The sequence below is a fragment of the Thunnus thynnus genome, chromosome 14, assembly GCF_963924715.1.
Source record: "Thunnus thynnus chromosome 14, fThuThy2.1, whole genome shotgun sequence".
Lineage (NCBI taxonomy): Eukaryota > Metazoa > Chordata > Actinopteri > Scombriformes > Scombridae > Thunnus > Thunnus thynnus.
Genome location: NC_089530.1, coordinates 19,053,641 through 19,074,610, shown reverse-complemented (window position 1 = coordinate 19,074,610; position 20,970 = coordinate 19,053,641). Strand labels below are relative to the sequence as shown.

Genomic DNA, 20,970 nt, shown 5'->3' with positions numbered 1-20,970 from the left:
AAAGAGGGACTGGTTGGCCGGGTGTTTACTTTTACAGCGGCCCCTGCGTGTAGGAGGAGGAACTGCACGTCTTGTGTATTGTAGCGAGTGGACGGTTGTTGTACTGCACGTTTATGACTACAGGGGGCGCTGGGGCGAAAAGCACCCAACACCGGCGTCAGCTGGCAATATTTTTTTTCCTAGGATGGCGAAGTCATGACCCGCCCCACTCTGCCTTTGATTGGCTTAGTCTGATATTCTAACCCTAACACTAACCAATCTCACTCCTCATACTTGAACCCAACCAACGAAGGCAACAAGTACTAGCCAATCAGAGGTAGAGAAGGGCGGGTCATGACTTCGCCGTCCTAGGAAGAAAAATTGGCGAACCGTTGGCGGTTAGCAGGCGGTTAGGAGCGGGACCCTTGAAAATAAAAACAACCCACCGTTGGCTCATGTCAGCTCTGCGGAGTAACTCGGTATTTGGGTTTATATCGTATTTTATCAAATATGAGTACATTCGTAATCAATTTCAAACGATATAACTAGTTAGAGTAGTGCTCAGTCGGTGCAAACTAACGTCTAGCTAACGTTAATCACATATCGCGATGTAACGTTAATTGTTTAATCTCACATAATCTCTGCTACAGTAACGTTAGCTACCAAAAGAGAGGACGCAAAGTCAGAGCGGAAACTATACGAAAATGCCTCCCAAGAAGCAGCATCTGAAGCCGACAGCGGCCAACGTCTCCAGCTCCCTGGACCTGGAGTCGGAGGACATCAGTCTGGAGACCACCGTGCCGACCACCGAGGATGTCTCCTCGTCCGACGAGCAGCGGGACGGATCCCAGAAGGTGACCCGCCAGCTGATCGAGAGGAAGGAGCTGCTGCACAACGTCCAGCTGCTAAAAATCGAGCTTTCTCGGAAGAACCTAATCATAGACAACATGAAAGCAGACTATCTGACCAAGGTATCAACGAGGAATGCTGTAGAGGCAGAGGGAAGATGGACAGTGTGTGTGTGTGTGTGTGTATATGTGGGTGTATGTGTGGATATGTGGGTGTAACTTAGCCCCATGTTGTGCCTCTCATAAATTTCCATTTTAAGAATTATCTTTGTAGCAGATGCATTAATTTGCTGCACAGGAGTCATGCAATATCCAGCCCTTTAACTATTTCCTTGCGTGTGTTTTTGTATATCAGATTGAGGAGCTGGAGGAGAGGCTGAATGATGCTCTGCATCAGAAACAAGTGTTGGCCCTGAGACTGGACAACCATCTGAAACTTGCTCAGGATGAGAACAGGTGAGGAAGGTGGAGGCAGTAGTGCATAGTAGTGCCATCATTGCTTCATCTGTCACTGAGTTACTGTGCATTCTCTCTCAATCAAATCAGGTTTAAACATTTTTATATTGTTTTTCTATTATAACAGGATTCCTGCACACCTCTGTAAAGTCTGGAAGTATAAATAATATTTTTTTTAAAAACACATTTAAAAGACCATCATCTGTAACTCTTTTGAAAGGTTGAAATAGAGCAATAAATCGGGAAAGTACAGAAAAATGGGCAAATTGTTACAAAATTTGTGCAACTGATACTTGCTGGCCTTAACCCCATCAAATTTATGCTGTTGGTTTTGGAACTCTTAACTGCTTGAAGGAGGAGGATCACACACAGACAGACTCGTTCATCTTCTTTATTCAAACAACATTATACATTTCGGCTTACACCTTCATCAAAGGCCAAACAGGAATAATGGATTGAAAACCACTTTTTTTTTAGACATTTTCAAACATCACACCAGTCATCCTACAGGATAATTACATCATTCAGTAATCAAGTTCATCATCTATGTCACCTGTACTGTTACCTGTGTTTGCTTTACACATTGTAGCACCATCTTGTGGATAAATCAAAACAAAACAATCCAGCCATAACTTTCCAAAAAAATTTCTAAGCTAAATAATAGCAGTTAAACTTAGCTTGTAAGGAAACACCTCAAGTAAAACACCTCTGATTACTGAATGAATTACTGGATGCCTTGTGTGATGTTTGTTTGAAAATGTATAAAAAAATGGTTTTCAACCCATTACTCCTGTCATTCCTGATGAAGGTGTAAGCTAAAATGTTGGGCTTTGATTCAGCATAATAATGTTTGAATAAAGAAGAAGTTGATGAAACAAGCAAGTTATCAAGAGTTTTCCTCAACCGTACAGTTATTTGCTGTTTCGACAGTCATAATTCCCAGACACTATTGCTGCAGGATGGAAGAGAAATTATGAAAACCTCAATAGGGAAATGTTTGGGAAGCATGAATAAAGTTTAAACCACAATTACTCTACCTGTATCCCATCATTTAGCTATTAAGCATAAAGATGAACTACGCTAACAAAGACTGTTGCCATCAGGAAGCAGCAGGCTCTGCGTAAGCAGGAGATGGAGGCCATCCTGCTCAGGCAGCAGCAGCTGGAGGAGACAAATCGACAGCTGTGCGAGAAGGCAGGGGAGCTGCGTCGATCTCTCAGGGATCTGGACATCTCACAGGACAGATACCAGGAGCTCCGCGATCTCCCTGAGGATAAAATCTCCATACAGGAATATGTAGCTGTAAGTGTGGCAGAGCTAATCACTACACCACCCTGTTGAATCTCACTGATGGTGACCAGAGAGACGAGAAGTGATCGTTATGAAGCTGTCGAGAAGTTTCCTGACATGCTGACCATTTCTTTGTGTGTGCGTGTTTAGATGCGTTTCTATGAGGTGGTGACTCCTCTTCGGGCTCAGCTGACAGAGCTCAGTGTGAAGAGAGGCAGTTTGACTGAAGACCTGGACACACACAGAACCCAGATGAAGGCTCTGATGGAGGTACCGCACACATGTACACAAGCGTCTTTATACACACCTCAATATTGCATTCTCTCTTCTCTTTTTATGAGGCTATTCCTTTATGTTTTATCACCATTTTTTTGTCAATTTCTCTTTCATCTGTGTTCAAATCATAGCCTCCGTACAGCGTACAGTCAAATAAACAGAACTGCTGAACCTGTGTGTCAAGCATATCAACAACCTTTTCATGTGTTTTACGAGCACATGTTTTTGAGCACACTTATAATAAGTTCAAAATACCAATTAGTGCATTTTTGCCTTTTGTTTTCTGTCTTTTGAACACTCGAACACTCCCTGAGTCAGTGAGTCGCATATTTAGAAAGTGTCAATGTGAAGAATGCAGAGAGGTTCAGGTACTTCTAAAGCGAATGTGAAAATGAGGAGGACAAGTGATCTAAGACACGTAAATTGTGTTCTTTTGATGCTAGGCAAAACGGTCATTTTCACAGCCTGCGGCGTCAAGAGTGATGCGAGTTACAAAAAAGCCAGTCAGTCTAGTCAGCAGTAGCCTTGTAGGCATAAATGACATGTTGATGAGATGATGTGACATGCTGAGTGCACAGTCAGAGTATGGGAAAAAAATAGCATGAATAGAGGCACGTGGTGTAATGGTATGAGACCCCTTAAGACAAATGAGCATTATTTGAATGCCACAGAGGATTTAGACATTTCTGCCGACTAGATGCTCCCCTTTGTCGTCACAGTTTTTTTCTGTCACTTTTTCTGATACTTTCAACAGGTAAATTGCCCAAGGTGGTTCCACAAAAATGATCTAAAATCAGTCTACAGATCCCAGCACAGTAAGGAATGCAATGTTCACTGCTTGAATAAGCGATTGGGGAATCTGCAGGAACTGTATGACTCTTTTGAGACAGCATGGAGCTAGATGTTGATAGAGCTCCTAATGTTTGTGGAAATTCCTTGTATTTAAATGTTGATTTATGTGTGTGTGTGTGTGTGTGTGTGTGTGCACAGAGCTATGAGGAGGAGCGACGGCTGCGTACAGAGCTGGAATTGAGGAGCCAGAGACTGACCTTAGAGCTAGCTGACACCAAACAGCAGATCCAGGAGGGGGACTACCGTCGAGACAACTACCCACACATCAAACGGTGTGTGTGTGTGTGTGTGTATGTGTGTGTGTGTGACAGAAGACAGACAGTGATACCATTTTTTTAAAAATGCTTTTCCTCCTTGGTTGTTTTAGATATGGTTTCAGTTTTATGTATCATGCCCTGTATGTACCTGTATGTTGTAATAGAATTATTTGCTACCTGTTGCATCGAGTAGCATAACTACATGTCTGTAATATAATGATAATGACGGGAATGTAGGCAACCAAGAGCCTTTCTGTTTGGTTCGTGTCAGAAGTCATTTGTGTTTGTGTTTTTGAAAAGTTGTGCGTATGATGTTTAGTAAAGCAGCAGGTCACTGTGCCAAGACCAACTTAACTTGGGGGCAGGCTCAACATGTTCCCTCCATGGTTCCCCATCCTTGGCAACATGTTGAGCCTCCTCAAAGTTACTGTAAGTTCATCTTGGCTTGTTCACCTCAACAGGGAATGATTGTTGCTTTATATCTCACAGGGGACAAAAGGGATTAAGCAACAGCAGTAAGTTCTTCACTAAAAGATGGTTGTTAGATCAGTAAATATTTAGTTTGGATTCATGTTTTTTTCATGATGGGAACAAAAAACTCGCACATTTGGATTGGTTTGTTTCCCTTTTTTTGTTGTAAAAGGAAACAACCCTTTTTGACTTTCAATCCATGTTTATGAAGGCAATAAATGAAAATGAAGGAGTTTTACTTTTCCATGATTTTTAAGGATATTTAAGTTTCCAGTTCATATGTATGTTCAGTATGTTTTATATTGTGGTTTACAGTGAACGTGACAACTTTGAAGCAGAGCTGAAGGAGCTGAAGAGGAGATTTGAGACACTAGACTTGACTCACGCTACACAGAACAGGGAAAGAGAAACTCTCAGCACAGAGGTGCTTCACACACACACACACACACACACACACACACACACACACGTTCTCTTCATGTTTCTCTTCAATATACTGTACTGTTTTGTAAAAGCTGGGTTTTTCTCTTCTTGTCCTGCAGGTGGTGACACTGCAGCAGTCAGTGACTCTGCTACAGAAGGACAAGGAGTACCTACACAGACAGAACATGGAGCTCAGTGTCCGCTGTGCACATGGAGAAGACCGCCTGGAGAGGCTGCAGGTTCATGCAGTTGATCAGCTAGGAGGGTCATCTAATACAAATTCCATTAAACAATAGGAAAGCTTCAACTAACATGCTCTCACTGCTTGTTTCTGTCATCCAGGTACAATTAGAAGACACTAAGAAGGCCAGGGAGGATGCTTATGAGAAATATGTGGCATCCAGGTGAGATTCTGCTGTTTTTTACACCAGTTACCAACAGATAATCAGATGTAAGCTGTGCTGGAAATGATCAGTCTGCGACCAAACAATGGCCTGTAAAAATCACCAAACTTGGACATTGATGGTTTCATCTGTCAGCGAGAATATGATCCAGTACATCTCACCTCTGGAATTTGGGGAAAATGTTGTCTACATAACTCTGTCTATATTTTCCACCACAGAGACCACTATAAGTCAGAGTACGAGACCAAGTTGAGAGAGGAGTTGGAAAACATCAGGCTGAAAACCAGTCAGGAGATAGACAACCTGCAGAGAACGTCCAGGGAGATGTATGAGAGGGAGAACAGGTACAGGTCTTGTTGTATTTAACTCTTAAGGAACTGTATGTATAGAAGTAACAAAAAAAACAGCAGAAATGTGTGTATGTGTGTGTATTTTGACCAGGAACTTGCGTGAGGCCAGAGACAATGCAGTGTTGGAGAAGGACAGAGCGGTGGCTGCTGAGAGAGACGCTCAGTCCAGATATGACCAGCTGCTCGAACAGTGAGTTTGATCATCCACGACACGCATAAAAGTGTGATACAGGTGTTTATACGGTTTACTTTATCCACAGTTAACTTCAAGAACTTTTGCTTTCTTTCCTATTTCTGCTCTAGTCATACAGTAAAAGTAGAAGTGTCATTTAAAGGGTCAGTTCACTCAAATTACATAAAAACATTTTCACAGTCAACTCTAGTGGTATGTAGCCATGCATATAGTTTGGTTTTTATTTATTTATTATAAATGAAGTTCACCTTCATTATATTGGCACAGAGTCCAAAAAAAAGGTAACATATACCTAAAAAAGTTGGGCAAACTAAACCAACAGTATCTGCATGGCTAGATAAGTGAGAAAATCTGTATAATTTGGCTGGTAACCATAAAAGCTGCTCTTATGACTAATGTGCAGTTTTTTGTTTTTTTATATTAAATCCAGGTTTCTCTGCTTCTACTTCTCATCATTCACATCCACTCAAATCTTCAGCAGCCACCCGCAGAGCGAGTTGCATCACTGGCTTTTAGATATGCGGATAAATGATCAAAGCTGTCATCAGTTGCGCATGACTTGACATTTTAGCAAACATCTCCATGTTTGACAGCTCTGGTGGCCTTTTAGGAGTTAAACAATCCATTTACAACTGCCGCTCTTAAATGTAGGTTACTTCCTGGTGCCCTTTTTAACAAGCTATGTCAGTGAAAGTTATGGAACTTCACCTGAGGGCAATTGAGGCCAGTTGGTACAGTTTCTGTCATGTCATGGTTAAACACGTCACGTTTTGAATTTTATTCCTGGTTTTTGTTGGCCAATCAGCAAAAGTTTTGTGTGAGGTGTGCCAAAGGCAAACAAAGTGTGAATAAAAAAAGCTGGCTTCACTGCTGAGCCTGTTAGTGACGTAGTTCTAAAGTTGTATATTACTATAAAGGAAGCTCATATATAGATATCAGCTTGAATTACTCAGATCTTCCTGAGAGTTGTGAGCTTGCATCATGCTGATGTGTGAGCCAGTGGTAGTCTGTCATTAGCACATGCTGTGGGTGCGGTAGAACTATGGTGGCTGTGGTTTTCCGGTCTCTTACTAAAGATCACATGTAATTGAGGGGTAAAGAAGGTCATGTAGAAGTTAGAGTTCACTGGCGGGATGAAAGGCCAGTTTAGTACAAACTGGTGTCACTGGCCCGGCTGACTGCTTCCTCGGGAGTGAAATACTTTCAGCGAAGATTTTGGGAATGTTAAGTGAGAGTGATGATGCTTTGTATTACTGAGGAATTCTCCTTTAACTGTGGCTGATGATTTAAAACCACTACTTCAGACCTTATTTCATATTTTTTCTCAGTCTTTCTTGTGAAAGCATTTTCATTGGCCGATGAACCGATTACCATTCAGTCAGCTCAATTGTGAGCTTTTGTGTGATATCTATCTTTTTAGCCTTTTTTTTTTCTCCTGTGATTTTGTGCAACTTATTTTCTAATTATTAATGTTGCTTATTAGTCTTTTCACCTTTCACACTTACATTTAGTGATTTGTGTCCAAGTTGTTAGTCTATATCTCTGCTTCAGGCAACAATGCCCATCTCAGTATTGCCTCAAAAGATGCCTCTGGGTCGTGGTCTAGCTTGAATGTTTCAAATCTTGCATGGAAATTGCAACAGATATATTGTAAGCCATGCTACACACACACACACACGCACGCACACACACACACACTTTAAGCCTGTATTTTTTTTACTTATTGGTGGAGGAGACGGTACATAAACGTCTATGAGCAAATGTTTGTGTCTAGTCACACACAAATATTGGGACTGTATTGTCAGCATTAAAAGGAATTATGTATAGAATTATGTTTCCACAGTATGTCCTAATTTACAGTCATGTCCAATACTTAAAAACAATTTTATATATTACTTGCAATATTGTGTTTGCAACTGTCAGACACACACACACACACACACACACACACACACACACACACAGCCTCAGCAGCAGCAGCAGCAGCAGCAGTAGTGTCCCTGTCCAGGGTTACTACTACATGCCAGTCATTTCTCTAGATCCAAACCACCAGCTGTTGGTCTTTCCATACACCCACGCACACACACACACACACACACACACACACACACACACACACTCTTCACTCTCCCTTGTACTTTCTGTTCGCTGCGATCACATTCCCTCTCTGCGTCGCATCGCAAGCCAGCAACGACAGATGCGAGCCACAAGCCTTTAACCCCTAACCCCACGCACACCCCTATTTTTGGGGCAAAGAATGAGGCGGACAAGCTTGAAATGGCGTCAGATGATTGTAGCATGGACGGCCGTTTAGAATCCGAGCGCTCTCTGTTTCACAACGTTGGAGAGCACAGCGGTTACAGCGATCAGCTTGTCCAGAACAATGACAAAGTACTGAGGAGGGTTTTCCAGTTTTACCTCTCTGACAGACCTAAACTTGTTGTAACAGAATTGCCGTAGGGAACCCCTGAGTCAGGTGCTATTATCCTCTGTAGCTGTAAATATTTCCATTAAATTGCCGTTTGAAAGGACAGAGAAAGAACATGACTGACTGGAAAATATTAAGAAAAAAAATTTCAGGAATGTTTTACTTCTTTCTAGATCTATCTAGATTGCAGCCACCATTAATAAAAGAGGGCATAAAATGTCAACCATGTGTACATGTCTGTCACTGTGAGCACACAGCTCAGGCCAGCACTCTATGGATGATGAAATCCTATCAGGTCAGCTGTAATCGAGAGTTATTAATATTATCCAACCAACCTCCATGGCTTGATAGAGTCTTTGCATGCCTGAAAGCTGCCTGAGGAAAAGCACTGGGCTTGAAAAATGTTACCTCTCTTTTTTACTTTTAGGGCTGCAACGAATTATTATTTTCATTATGGCTTAATCTGTTGATTATTTTTTAATCCATTATATTTTTGAAAATAATGAAACTGCCCTTTATATTTATCCAGAGCACAAAGTGATTCCTCTTCAAATTGACAGTCCAAAACCCAAATATAGTCCATTTAAAATGATATAAAACACATTAGGGAAAGTGGAATTAACAAATGTTTGGCATATTTTTGCCTGAGAAGTGAAGTCAATGATTTATCTATTATCAAATTTGTCTGCCACATACGTTCATCTTGTTCTCTGGCAGTTTTGTGTATATTAGGTTTGATAGATTATTTCCTGTTTGGAAAGCAAGGTGCGTCTAACTGTCTTTATGTCTGTATGTGATGAGGCTCCTGCTTTATGCAAAACTGTGAAAACTGAAACTGTTGAATGCGCTCTTTCTCTTTGTTCTTTTCTAATTACAAAACGCTTCAGTAGGAACATCTCACTCTGGCCTGGCAGCTAAAATCATGGAAGATCAAACAAGACCAGACATTGCTGCGAGCGCCATTGAGAAATACTCTCCTGTAACCAAATGATTTAAGACTTGGCTTTCCTGCTCGGTGACTTCGTGTAACGCTGGAGTTGCCAAGCTGATAGGTTCCACTGAACTCTTTGAACATAAAAAAGTCATAAATTGTCATCATTGCACAATGCACACTAAGTATCTACTCCCTTGCCAGTTTCCAAACAAACGTATTATTATGCAACACATAACATAATTGAATCTATATGAACGAAAATATTGCTTCATTTGTTTGAAACTACCAGTGTTCACGTAATCTGTGTGCACTAAAACAGTAGGGCTGTCCCCTGAGAGTTTTGTTTGTTTGTTTGTTTGTTTTTTGTGAGTCAGCGTACATTGCAATAACAGGATAAAACAGATAGAAGCTTACAAAAATGCAAAGTGATAACATTTCAATGAGGAATTATAAATAAAGGGGAAATTATTTTTATTATTATTTCAAAGCAAACAGTGGAGTGAATTTATTTTAAAAAATTCAGGCTTTCTGTTTTTATTTTCATCTAAAAATAATTCCAATCTTAAAGAATTTCATTAGTTGATTTATTCTTGATTAGTTTTATTTATTAGTTTTTATGTTTAAAGAGAAATAAAGAAGTAGGTCTATCCTGATGAAGAAGAGCTGTCAGTTATTTCATTAGCGGGCAATGCCGTGAATTTATTTTCAACTGTTTCATTTCATTTACACGTTTTTAATGTTTAAAGTGACATTTTAAAAAAATAGGCTATAAGAGCTTGATTCAAACAGAAATACATGTTTGCTGCCTGTCTCCTTATTCCAACAAATCCATACGGTTGCCTGACATTATTCAAATCCTGCATCATATGTAGCTGTCTTTTATTGATTTTTAAATGCTCAAAAATATGTTCCCATGACTCTGTTGCATTTGACGAGGTTAATGTGGTTGAAACCGTCACTGAAACTCATGCCTACAGGTTTTCTGATTGCCAGATAGTCTCTATGAAAAGAAAAAAAAAGAGGAGCGAATAGTCGAATCTTTGTATTGAACAGCCAAATCCGATTCGACTGACAAAATTCTGAGTCGGGCACAGCTCTACAAAACATATTATCTCACTTTTTGAATACACTTATGTTCAAATTTATTAAGCTGTGTGTGTGTGTGTGTGTGTGTGTGTGTGTGTGTGTGTGTCTGCACTCTATGGTCTATGTGTGTCTCTGTCTACGCAGGTTTCGTCAGCTCCAGCTGGGTACTGACAGCCGGGTAGCAGAATTGTCCAACCAGGCCAAGCTGCACTCCTTCGAAGCCGAGCGCGCTCAGATGGTCAAGGAGGAGACGGCCAAGGCCTTGGCCCAGTGCCAGGTGGAGTGTGAGAAACAGCAGAAGAAACTGGAGGTACTGTAAACACGGAGAGAAAAAAGTAGAAAAAGTTTTACTGATTGCATTACAGTGATATACCGAGTCATTATTTTATCATAATCCAGTCTCGCCTGTCTCCTCTTGTGGTTTCATTTCAGCCAATGAAAGTTACTCCTTCCCTCTGTTATCAGCATTTTCAACAGTCAGCAATAATCAATAGAAAAAAAATAGAAAAACACACACAGACATATAATGTTAGTCCTTAGTCATCATTTTTAGTCTAGTTGGACACACGGCACAAAGTTCCTGTTGCACATGCTCAGAGGGTGACATACCAGCATAATGTGCTCACAGATTAACATACCGGGAAAGATAGCACATTCATTTATTCATCATAGTGACACAATATTGTTGATTCAACAGTACAGTGCTCAAGCCTCATGTTGTTAGTTCTAAACCTGGAGCAAATATTCCTGCACTTGGCACGATAAAAGTTTGACTTGTATTGTGAAGGACATCTGTATGAAAAATGGCAGTTACTTACTCTTCTCATCAAGGATCGTGTCTCTCTACACTGCTCTTCTTTAACATTGTGAAAGCTCAGAAAGACACAAGTTAATATCGGCAAATGTGCAAAACTTAACTTACTGAACTTAAATCAGTATTCAGTTCATTTAGGGAGGCGTCCACCATCCATAGCCCTGAAAAATTAATGTTATATTCTCAGTAATACTTCGGTCCAGTGGCTCGATTCTTATCTGTCCACTGTAGCAAACCCATGTATGCGAGACATTACTTGAGTGCAAGTTGTTCTTGACGTCTGGATGCACATAAATGTCCACCTGTTAACCTGTATTTAACCCTGTCCTGCTTGCCAGAGGGACATACTGTATGTACATGGTATAATGACGTGTTGCACATAATCTGTGTTAATAAATATGTTACAGAACTAATACTACAAAAATAAATGCAACAGTGTATAATCAGGGAAAAACTACAGTACTAATTTGAAGAAAAGAACTGACAGAATGTAATACCTACATTATTTATTCATTTTTATTATGTATTTCATGATTTCTCAGCAAGATATTTATGTACTTTTTTTTTTCAGCAGGCCAACACAGAAAACAATTTCACTCTCTCTCCTCTCGTCTTCTCCCTCAGCTCCTGACCCAGGAGTTTTACAGGCTGCAGACGTCATCAGAGAAGCGGGCGGCGGAGCTGCACGCTCAGAATGCCGAGCAGGCGTCTCGGCTGGAAACGTATGAAAAGCTGGAGCAAGAGCTGGACCAAGTCACCATGCAGGCCGCTGAAAGTAAAGAACACAGCATTAGCTCTGCATCACATTACACACATTACTGTGAAGTCAAAAAGATTAAAGCACAAACAAACAGACACTGATTGCTTTCAGATGCATTGAACAAAGGCCTGGCATCAGAGAATTTATGTAATAAAATTGACTGATAGCATTGTAGTGGATTAAGATGGGGACAATTATGGAAAAATCAGCAAATGCTATTGTGGCTCTGTAATGGAAGGTCTTGTGAGAGTTGAGCAACAGCATTTTACTACAGGCTTTGTCCAGTAGATTTACAAAATCCTGATACAGGAGCAGGGGGACAAATAAAAACAGCTACACGTTGCCACATGGTTGTGATAGTGGTCCTGTAAACAAACAGACTGTGTTTGTGTTTGTTGCCAGTTGAGAATGAAGAAGAAGCAGAGAGAGTTCTGTTCTCATATGGCTACGGAGCCAACGTTCCCACGACAGCCAAAAGAAGACTGAAACAGAGGTAAAGCACATGATACACTTCAAAAACTGTAGTTTGTTCACATTGCTACTGTGTGTGTTTTTCCTAAGTATGCTGTGTTAAGATATCAGATGGCTAATATACAGTAGTTTAGAGTTAAATTGATATGTTGGTATGGTGACATATCAGGCAGATGTTTGAATTTAAAAAATATCAGATACTCCTTCCTGTCCACAGCTACATACATGTATGTTGTTGTTGTTTTTTACATTCAACATTTCTTACTTGTATCTATAAGGTCTAACAAATATTTTGAATGCATTTTCTACCCCATAAAACATTTGCAAAGCCTTTTTTTGACCCAATTGTGTTAAAACAACACAGGTTTTTTGACTGCGCTGTCTGATCTGATAAAGTAGCTCCTCAAGGAGTGTTTGCTGTAGTATTAAATCTCACTTGCTGTAAGCACAGGCGCTGCCAAATCAACCAGAACAGAAATCTTAAGCATTACAAATTCAATATTTTTTCTGCTCATTCTCCTCATATATTTAGTGAATTCCTACCTTTTACAGTGTAATACCACCATCAGCTGTAGATATGCATTACCGCCCTCTGCAATTGGCTAAAACTGTGTCCAATGTTGTGTTGTGTATTTTCTTTATGTTGACATTTTCAAATCCTTTTTATAGGGACTTAAGAATACATGTTCAGTCTAGATTTGCCTCCAAAATGCCAACAATTAGAATTTGAACTATGCATGTGCAACCAAAAACCTGAGGTCGATCTCAACTGTTATGGTTACATAAACTGTACGGGAAACAATAAAGTACACACTAGTGTAAACTTGTTGATGGTGTGCTATGGAATTTCCAAATCTGTATTTGTGTTTGTGTGGCTGTCGTGCAGCGTTCACCTGGCCCGCAGGGTGCTGCAGCTAGAGAGGCAGAACACGTCACTGAGGAGAGAGCTGGAGAGACACAACTCACAAACAGCGAAGATATCTGGAGAGGTACACACACACACACACACACACACACGCATGCACACACAGCGTCCAGGTGCATGCCCGCCTGGGGACGATCTTTAATGGAATAAAGTTAAATTTAATGTTAAATTTGTTTTTTATCTGGAAGCACTGCAAGTTACTACCTGCAACACACACTTATTTTCTCACCATCACATGTCCCACGGCAACTATTATTACCGTTTGTTATAATGGTCATTCCACAGCTTCTATCAAAGCCGTAATGATTTATTTCAACTGGCTTTCAACCTCTCTTTCTCTCTGATGATATAACAGAGTCATTATCACATAGCCAAGCTAGGTGGCTCCTCTCTCATCACTCATCATTTACCTTCTCACACCATCGCACGGCGCCCCATTGTTGTAAAGTCAATAGCGAGAGCACCTCTAATTGCTCTCTTAACGACAGACCTAGCAGGCGAGACATCAAGCAAATTTCGGGTGTCTTTTTCTCTCTGATAGAAAGAAATAGCAGGAAAAAAAGAACATAAAAGGAACTGCAGCAGCTTGTAAGGTTATTCATCAAATACATGCTTTAGGACCTGTCAGTGAGAGTGTCCACTGCTCTGTTTGTTTTGTCCAAGTTTAACAATTGGCCTGCAAAATATCTGAGTCTACCTTTAAAACGGTGTTAAGAAAATGACAGGTTGTTTAGTGAGAGCAGACGGCAGACACAGCAGACCTTACATGAGAAGAGTGAGGAGTTAAGAGTATTAGTACCTGTCACACTTGTTGACACAATTGAAAACAGTGCCAAAAACCGTGACGGCCATACTCTTCACTCTCCCAACAACTCACCGCACTAATCATCGAGGCTTTTGTTTTGTTTGGCGCACAATGCGCGTGTGTGTGTGTCTCTGTGTGTGTGTGTGTGTGTGTGTGTGTGTGTGTGTGTGTGTGCGTACAGTGCTGAGACTTTAATTTTGGGTGTGTGCATTTTGTCTGTGCGTGACTGTGTGCACAGTCACATGGCTGCTACTCGTGTTCTGATGTGAAAATCATCCAGTGAGGTTTGAAATCGCGGAGAATGACAGCTCTGGCAGCCAGTGCGCTCGCTTTTCTACGTTCCCCCTATTATAATCTGAGCGAGAGAGGGAGGGATTGTGCAATCCAGAATGGGGAAACTGGACAGATTTGTGACTAAATAAGCCGGCCATTCATCTGTCAACTGTGATTGACTGGCATTCATCAGGAATACCTCATGATTCATCGAGTATGAAAGAAAAGGGTGAAAAACTATACTTCCTATTCACTAGAAAGGGCAAGGGCGTCAACCACTTAACCACCCACACCGTCGCCCTGACTAACTAACTATTGTCCTTACCCTCCCACCCAGTTCTACTCACTACTGGCTCGCTCTTAAAGTGGCTTAATGTGTAACGACCTAACTTTATTTATTGTTTCCAAGATTTTAAGTCTGATACGGAATGACCAATGTTGTATCAGGTACTCTTACAGCATATATGAGGTCAGATTAGAACATTATAGAGCAAGAAATTGGTTGTTAAGATTGTGGATCCACAATCCTTTTGTTATTTAAGTGTACTTTAAATAAAAAGGATTCACTGAGATACGGCTTTGTAAAACTCATTTATGGGCACTCAAGCCACCCTTGATGACATCATAGATAAAGAAACCTTGGCGGTTGCAGCTTTGACAGTCATTCAACCAAAAAAAACAAAACAAAAAAACTGCACAATGTAATTTCATAATAATAATCGCCGTCATAGTGACAGACGTTTAATTCCAGTTTAGCTCTTGTTGTTGTTGCGTCATATGCGACTCTCTAAAGTTCAGTATCGTGCAGCACATGTGAAAAAAATGTAGGGCTGGGTCTCACGTGTATTATTAAGTGAAAATAAATAATAGAATCGAGTTTGACCCCGAGATTGTGTAGGTGAAGTCATATATTCCCCGTAATTGTAATTATAAATGTGTTCCTCCTCAGTTGTTGGCAGCCAACCAACTGTTACAGCAGACACAGCAGCCATATAGCTACCTGATAGACACCGTGAGAAAAAGGGATGCTCAGATCAGCACCTTAAAGGAACGAATCACCTCTCTTGAGGACGATGTCAGGTATACACACACACACACACACACACACACACACACAGAAACACACGTTCACTAACTGGACTAAAAGAAAGTCAACACATCTAATTGAAGGACACCACCTCTGTCTTGTTTGCCAAACTCTCTCTTTATTCATTTTATTTGTTATATTTTATATACGTCCCACCCTTGGCTGTCTCTGCTTTATCTCTATTTGTCTTCCTCTCTCCCTCTCACACCTAGTTCACTCCGTCTGTGTGTGAACCTGTATGTGTGCATAAGTTTGTCAGCACCCCATAACTGAGTGTTTGACATCAGCAAACCTTTGGCACTGACCTAAATCCCCTTTGTCCCCCTCTCTATTTCAAACCTGAGAAATATGCAAACTAACAGACTGCAGATTTTCTCTTGCTGCCCACCTGGGGCAAACAAGAGATGGAAAAAAAAGAAGAAGAAGAAAAAAAAAAAAGGTATTGAGGTTTTCCTCTGGCTGTGCAGAGACATACCTCACAGGAGATTCTCACTTTATGTGCTCAGGTCTCTCCGTCTTTAGTTTTACTATGCCTGTGATTTATTAATTGTTTTCACCGTTTGGCAGGTGATATTCAAAACTCACTCGGTTCAAATCAGCCAACACCTGTGTCTCAGCAGAGGCAGATCTCAGACCCACAACTTCATAAAGCTTTTTTCCCCCCAGTTGTCAGTGATAGGTATTGAGGCTACCAACCTGTTATTGCAAGATTCGCAAGATGATGTGCTTTAAAGTGCCCCCATTACAGGCTCCTGCTTGTACGTTTCACAGCCCCGGGAAATAACACTTGGACAGTACTGTAGAAAACTTAAGGTTTTCTCACAAGTTATAATCTGAAGAAACTACCTTAACAAACTTCCCAATTGATTGAGTTCATTTTGATTTTTATATGTCATTATCTTATCTTTATAATATATGTCATTATCTTATCTTATAAATGTCATTTATGGTTTGGATCTTAATGGTTTTTTACTGATAATGAGAAACTTTTAGCACCAATAAACCATTTACTGATGGTTATAGTCTAGCATTTTTAGTTTGTTTTTTTCTTAAACCATAGTTAGGTAAGTACACAGTCACATAAATGAAGCAAAGTTCAAATTACAAAGCAGACTCCACCTTAACAGCTGATCCTGTGTTGACCCTAACCTGACCCCACCCTAAGGAAAAATGAAACACATCCTTACAATGGACTGAGTACAGTATATTATGCTGAGTTTCATATAGCATCTAATAATGAAATTGATATGAAATAAAGAAATCTAGCTAAAGAAATAACTTATAAGCTATTTGCAGCTGTTGGTGACATTTCTAAGAGCTGAAAGCAAGAAAACTTACATGATTAACCATTAATATCTTCATGTTTTTGAGCATTTAAGTAAATAGTATATTGAGTTCATAACTTGTAGTCAGTTTAGTAATGTTTTCTGTTAGCTCAAGATGTGATCTCTGCCTGTGTGTGTGTGTGTGTGTGTGTGTGTGTGTGTGTGTGTGTGTGTGTGTGTGTGTGTGTGTGTGTGTGTGTGTGTGTGTGTGTGTGTGTAACTCCAGTTCTCTGAGGAAGGAACGAGCTGCTCTGCAACAGGTGAAGAACAACATGGCTGCTGATCTGGAGAGACTGCTCAACCATCGAGAGGTACACATGATGATGATGATGATGATAATGATGTTGGTATTTTGGGATGTTAATTATTTGATGTTTCCATTATGATGTTATGTAGGTATGACAACTGCATTCATGTGGCCTCATGCAAGAACAATTTCATGTTCTTATCCTAAAATTGTCTTACGTTTTTTTCTTGTGGTTTGTCCACACAAGTGTTCCAACTTGGATTAAACTAATTCTCTTAACTGCCTGAACTTGTCGTAAATCGTTTCAGCCTGATGAATGTCACCTGCTCATTCGTGAGATGTGATCATTAACTTAATGAACGCCCCTAAAATTGCCATATAAGGCCACCCGTTCCACTCTGTTTGAAGGCGAGTTTCACTCACAGAAATGTTACCAAAGAGAAGGAACAATGATTTTACTCTGTGGAACTTCATGTGAAGTTTCAGAGTGTTAGTAATAGAAGACCTGAAACAATTAAAAAATGTTAATACAGAGTCGTAGAGCTGCTTTGTAGTGTGACAGAAACAAAGTAGGAACGCTCTGACATGAAGCTAAAAAACATCTTTCTAAAGCCCTCCATGACTAATACGAGAGGCGGTCGACGGATGTGACAGTCACTGAGATATTAGAGGAGAGAATATTACAGAAGGAGATGTTACACTGTCAGCTGCAACACAAGATGATACTGGACAAGACCTGCAGAGAGACATTGAGGCAGCAGCTGTCGGAATGAGAGAAGTTTCCAACAACTACTGAAATGTAGAAGTCGCCGCGCCAAAATATTCCAATAAAAATCATAAAATCTAAAAACCGTCTCAGTAAATTGGCAGTTATGATGATGATGATGATGATAATGTGGTGAACAGAATATAAAATTTGTACTTTTCGTATCGTATTTAAACTCCAAAGTCATTGAGATTAACTTTTATAAGTCAAACAAGTCTTTTCCCCCTTGTGAAGAAAGGCAGAGACTGTCTGTTCATGATTTGTGCGACGGGTTTGAACCACTCGTTCGTACCTCGAAAATTCTAAGTACGAGAGAATTTAATGTCACAGATTTCCTTAAATGCCTCTCAAGACCAAATCTGTTCAAACGGTGCGTTCATTGTCTCCCATGCTATTCCAGTATATTGGGCTATTTCAAAATGATGAGTAAAATCTGCCTTTGAAAATAAAGATTTACAAGTAAAACCAGCATGTTGCAGCACATGACCATCACCTCAGTTTGACAAAGTTCAGAGTACTGCGGCTGATGCTGGAACTGTTACCCTGCTGTAAACCACCTTTTCATATTCACACCAGACAACTTATTACACCGTGCTGCAATCTTTCCTTCAAGATTGTGTGCGCTCGTATGTGCGTGCACGTGGGAGCGTGTCCCCCAAGCCTGCCGTTTGCTGTATGAAGTATGTGCCCTGTCATAGACAGCTGTTCCTCAGCCTGGCTGTTTGGGATGCCACCAGGGTGCGTGTGTGCACTTGTGTGTGTGTGTGCGTGCTCGTGCGTGTGTGTGACATGCCGGGGCTCATGTCCTCAGGGGTGATAAATAGAACCGTGAAATGGCCCACAGTCCTCCCCTCTGCCCTGCTGCCACCCCTGCAGACCCTTGAGCTTGTTGAGCTTATTACAAGTCGTCCCAGAGTTGGTCTTTAAGAGTTCAGCTGCACTGTGTCGTCTGTGGCTCTGGTGAAACATGGCACCAGACAGGAGAAATAAAAATTCTTTCACATTAACTTTAAAGAAAATGTCTCTCTCTGAAATTTAAGTGTTAACTTAAAAGATATTTTTGCATGAAGGAAATTGAATCATATAAAATACTTGTGATACATTTATTTTTTGTTTGTCACAGTTTTTAGTGAAATTTTACTAGTGTTCTCTGGCCCTTTGGATGCTACACTGCCAGTTATTTCTCTCAAAATTCATGTTTATTGTTTCACTTTTGTTTTCACATTCCCATCTTTATGTGCTCATGTGATTCTCCAGGAGTTAGCGGTGATGAAGCAGGTTCTGATCAGCATGCGGTCCAAACGGGGAGACGCTCTAAACCCCTTTGAAACAGATAAAACCGGTATCAGGACCTCCGGCGCAGGAAAACACCAGTCCAGACGGATCAACAGGACCACAGAAGAAGAGTCGCCAAATAAACCAAAACCCACTGTGTTTGTAAGTGTCTGACTTGGTAAAGCTTTGCATGAGTCACAACACCTTAACCTGTCTGGACAGAAGTTCAGACCGAGGAATGCTGGAGGCTGGCTGGAGATGATAAATTGTGCTTTTATCATTTAGTTTCGTTTCAGCTTTTTAGTCATTATGCTGTAATACTGTATTTAACCTTGAACAATGAGAATATCTTAAGAATCCAGACAAGAGCTCCTGCTGTCATGCTATTCTAACCACACCATAATATTAAGCCTATTACCATAATATGGTACCAGTAATATAATATTTCCTCTCTGTTTCTTTTGTTCGCAGACCAATACAGAAGCTCCTGATTGGTTCCAAACGCTGAAGCAGAAACCCAAATGACCAGTTGTATGTGTTACTACCGGTGCTGTTGTTACTCAGGGCTTTAACAGTCTTACCTTTTTATCAACACTTTTTTACCTTTTTAAACCCTTCTCATCAAATTTCAGCAACTTTTGAAATACAAGAGCAGAAACTCATACTGGTGTCCGAGTGTTTTGTTGTTCTCATCTTTTGTTACATGTTGTTCAGAGAGGATAAATTCCCTGAGTACTGGTCCAAGACCAGAGGTATTACCTTCCACGGGGTACACATTCCTAGCTAACTGACTGCCCAAAAATTCCTCTTTCTTGGCAGTCGACTGTTTTATTAGGTCTGTCTATCATTATTTCCTCATCTTTTCCAGGTTTGCAGATACTAGTGGCTACGGACAAACAGCATAGCAGGAACCTTATCCTTTGATTTGCTCGAGCTGAGACTCCTTTGGCTTTAAATATAGACATAGTAGGCATACCTTCATCATTTCAGACCCATGTTCTTATCGGTGTCATATTAAACTCGGCCGGAGGACTTTGACTGCTGCACAGTTTGGGATGTCTCTATCTAGTCATTCCTTATTGTCAGATTTTATTCCTCTTCTCCTGTTTTTTTTTTTTTGAGAGTGAGTCTAAAATAATTCACATTACATCACTGTCTTATCTTTTCAAATTACTAGAAAGGAGACAACATGATAGAAAGACTTGTTTGGCCAATAAATTATTAGTCCCCTCCTGTCATGTGTCAAATATTTGCAATTTCTGAGTTGAATTTATTGTAAATAAATACTGATTTATAGATAAATATATATCATCAAGTTAAAATTATATAATAAGTGCATATTATGTATAATAATTACTGTATACTGTAGTTTGCTTTACAGCTGTGACATATGTACATTATTTTATACTGGAAAAACTGCACATCGCACTTCCACACTGGGCCAATATACATTGTATATATACATTATATTTCAAATATTTTTATATATATTTAATCTTATTTATATACTTTATATTTCATGTTATTATTCTTATTTTAACCTAATTATTTTTCTTTACTACACAGTAGCTAGAGCAGAGTGTGTCATCCTTCATTTCACGTCTAAGTTGCAACATTTTGGGTATTTTTCATTTAAAAATGTAATAATGTCCAATTTTACAGTAAAAAAAAATTCCCTTGCTGTCACAAATCAATGTTTTTCAGTTGATAATGAGGTGCAATGAAAACGTTTATTTTCAAAATGGGATAAAAATGATTTCTGTAAATATCGTATCATCAATATATTCCATATATTAACCTAAAACAGGCGGGGAAATGTATAAAACAAATAAAAGGTTGGTTTAGTTGCTTGAGTTTAACCTTGACTATCTTTATTTATGTGTGTGTGTGTGTGTGTGTGTGTGTGTGTGTGTTTCCATGCGGTGTGTGTCGGCCTGTGTGTAGCTACACATTTACAACGTTGTTAATGTATTTA

At 40.0% G+C, this 20,970-nt stretch overlaps 1 protein-coding gene across 2 annotated transcripts; it reads left to right on the top strand.

The window, feature by feature from the left end:
* The first annotated feature begins 266 nt into the window (after positions 1-266).
* On the top strand, positions 267-19,657 carry pibf1 (progesterone immunomodulatory binding factor 1). 2 transcript variants are annotated; one of them, XM_067610392.1, is made up of 19 exons: positions 267-458; positions 630-950; positions 1,183-1,283; positions 2,387-2,585; positions 2,724-2,843; positions 3,840-3,973; positions 4,745-4,853; positions 4,972-5,091; positions 5,195-5,256; positions 5,475-5,600; positions 5,698-5,796; positions 10,392-10,557; positions 11,686-11,836; positions 12,224-12,314; positions 13,179-13,281; positions 15,245-15,375; positions 16,934-17,018; positions 18,978-19,157; positions 19,467-19,657. In XM_067610392.1, exons 2-19 carry the CDS (start codon positions 684-686, stop codon positions 19,518-19,520), a joined length of 2,298 nt encoding a protein of 765 aa, XP_067466493.1. In that variant the 5' UTR covers positions 267-458; positions 630-683; the 3' UTR covers positions 19,521-19,657. The 2 variants fall into 2 exon arrangements, with proteins under 2 accessions (XP_067466493.1, XP_067466492.1); XM_067610391.1 differs by having other exon boundaries at positions 267-950.
* Positions 19,658-20,970: the final 1,313 nt, after the last annotated feature.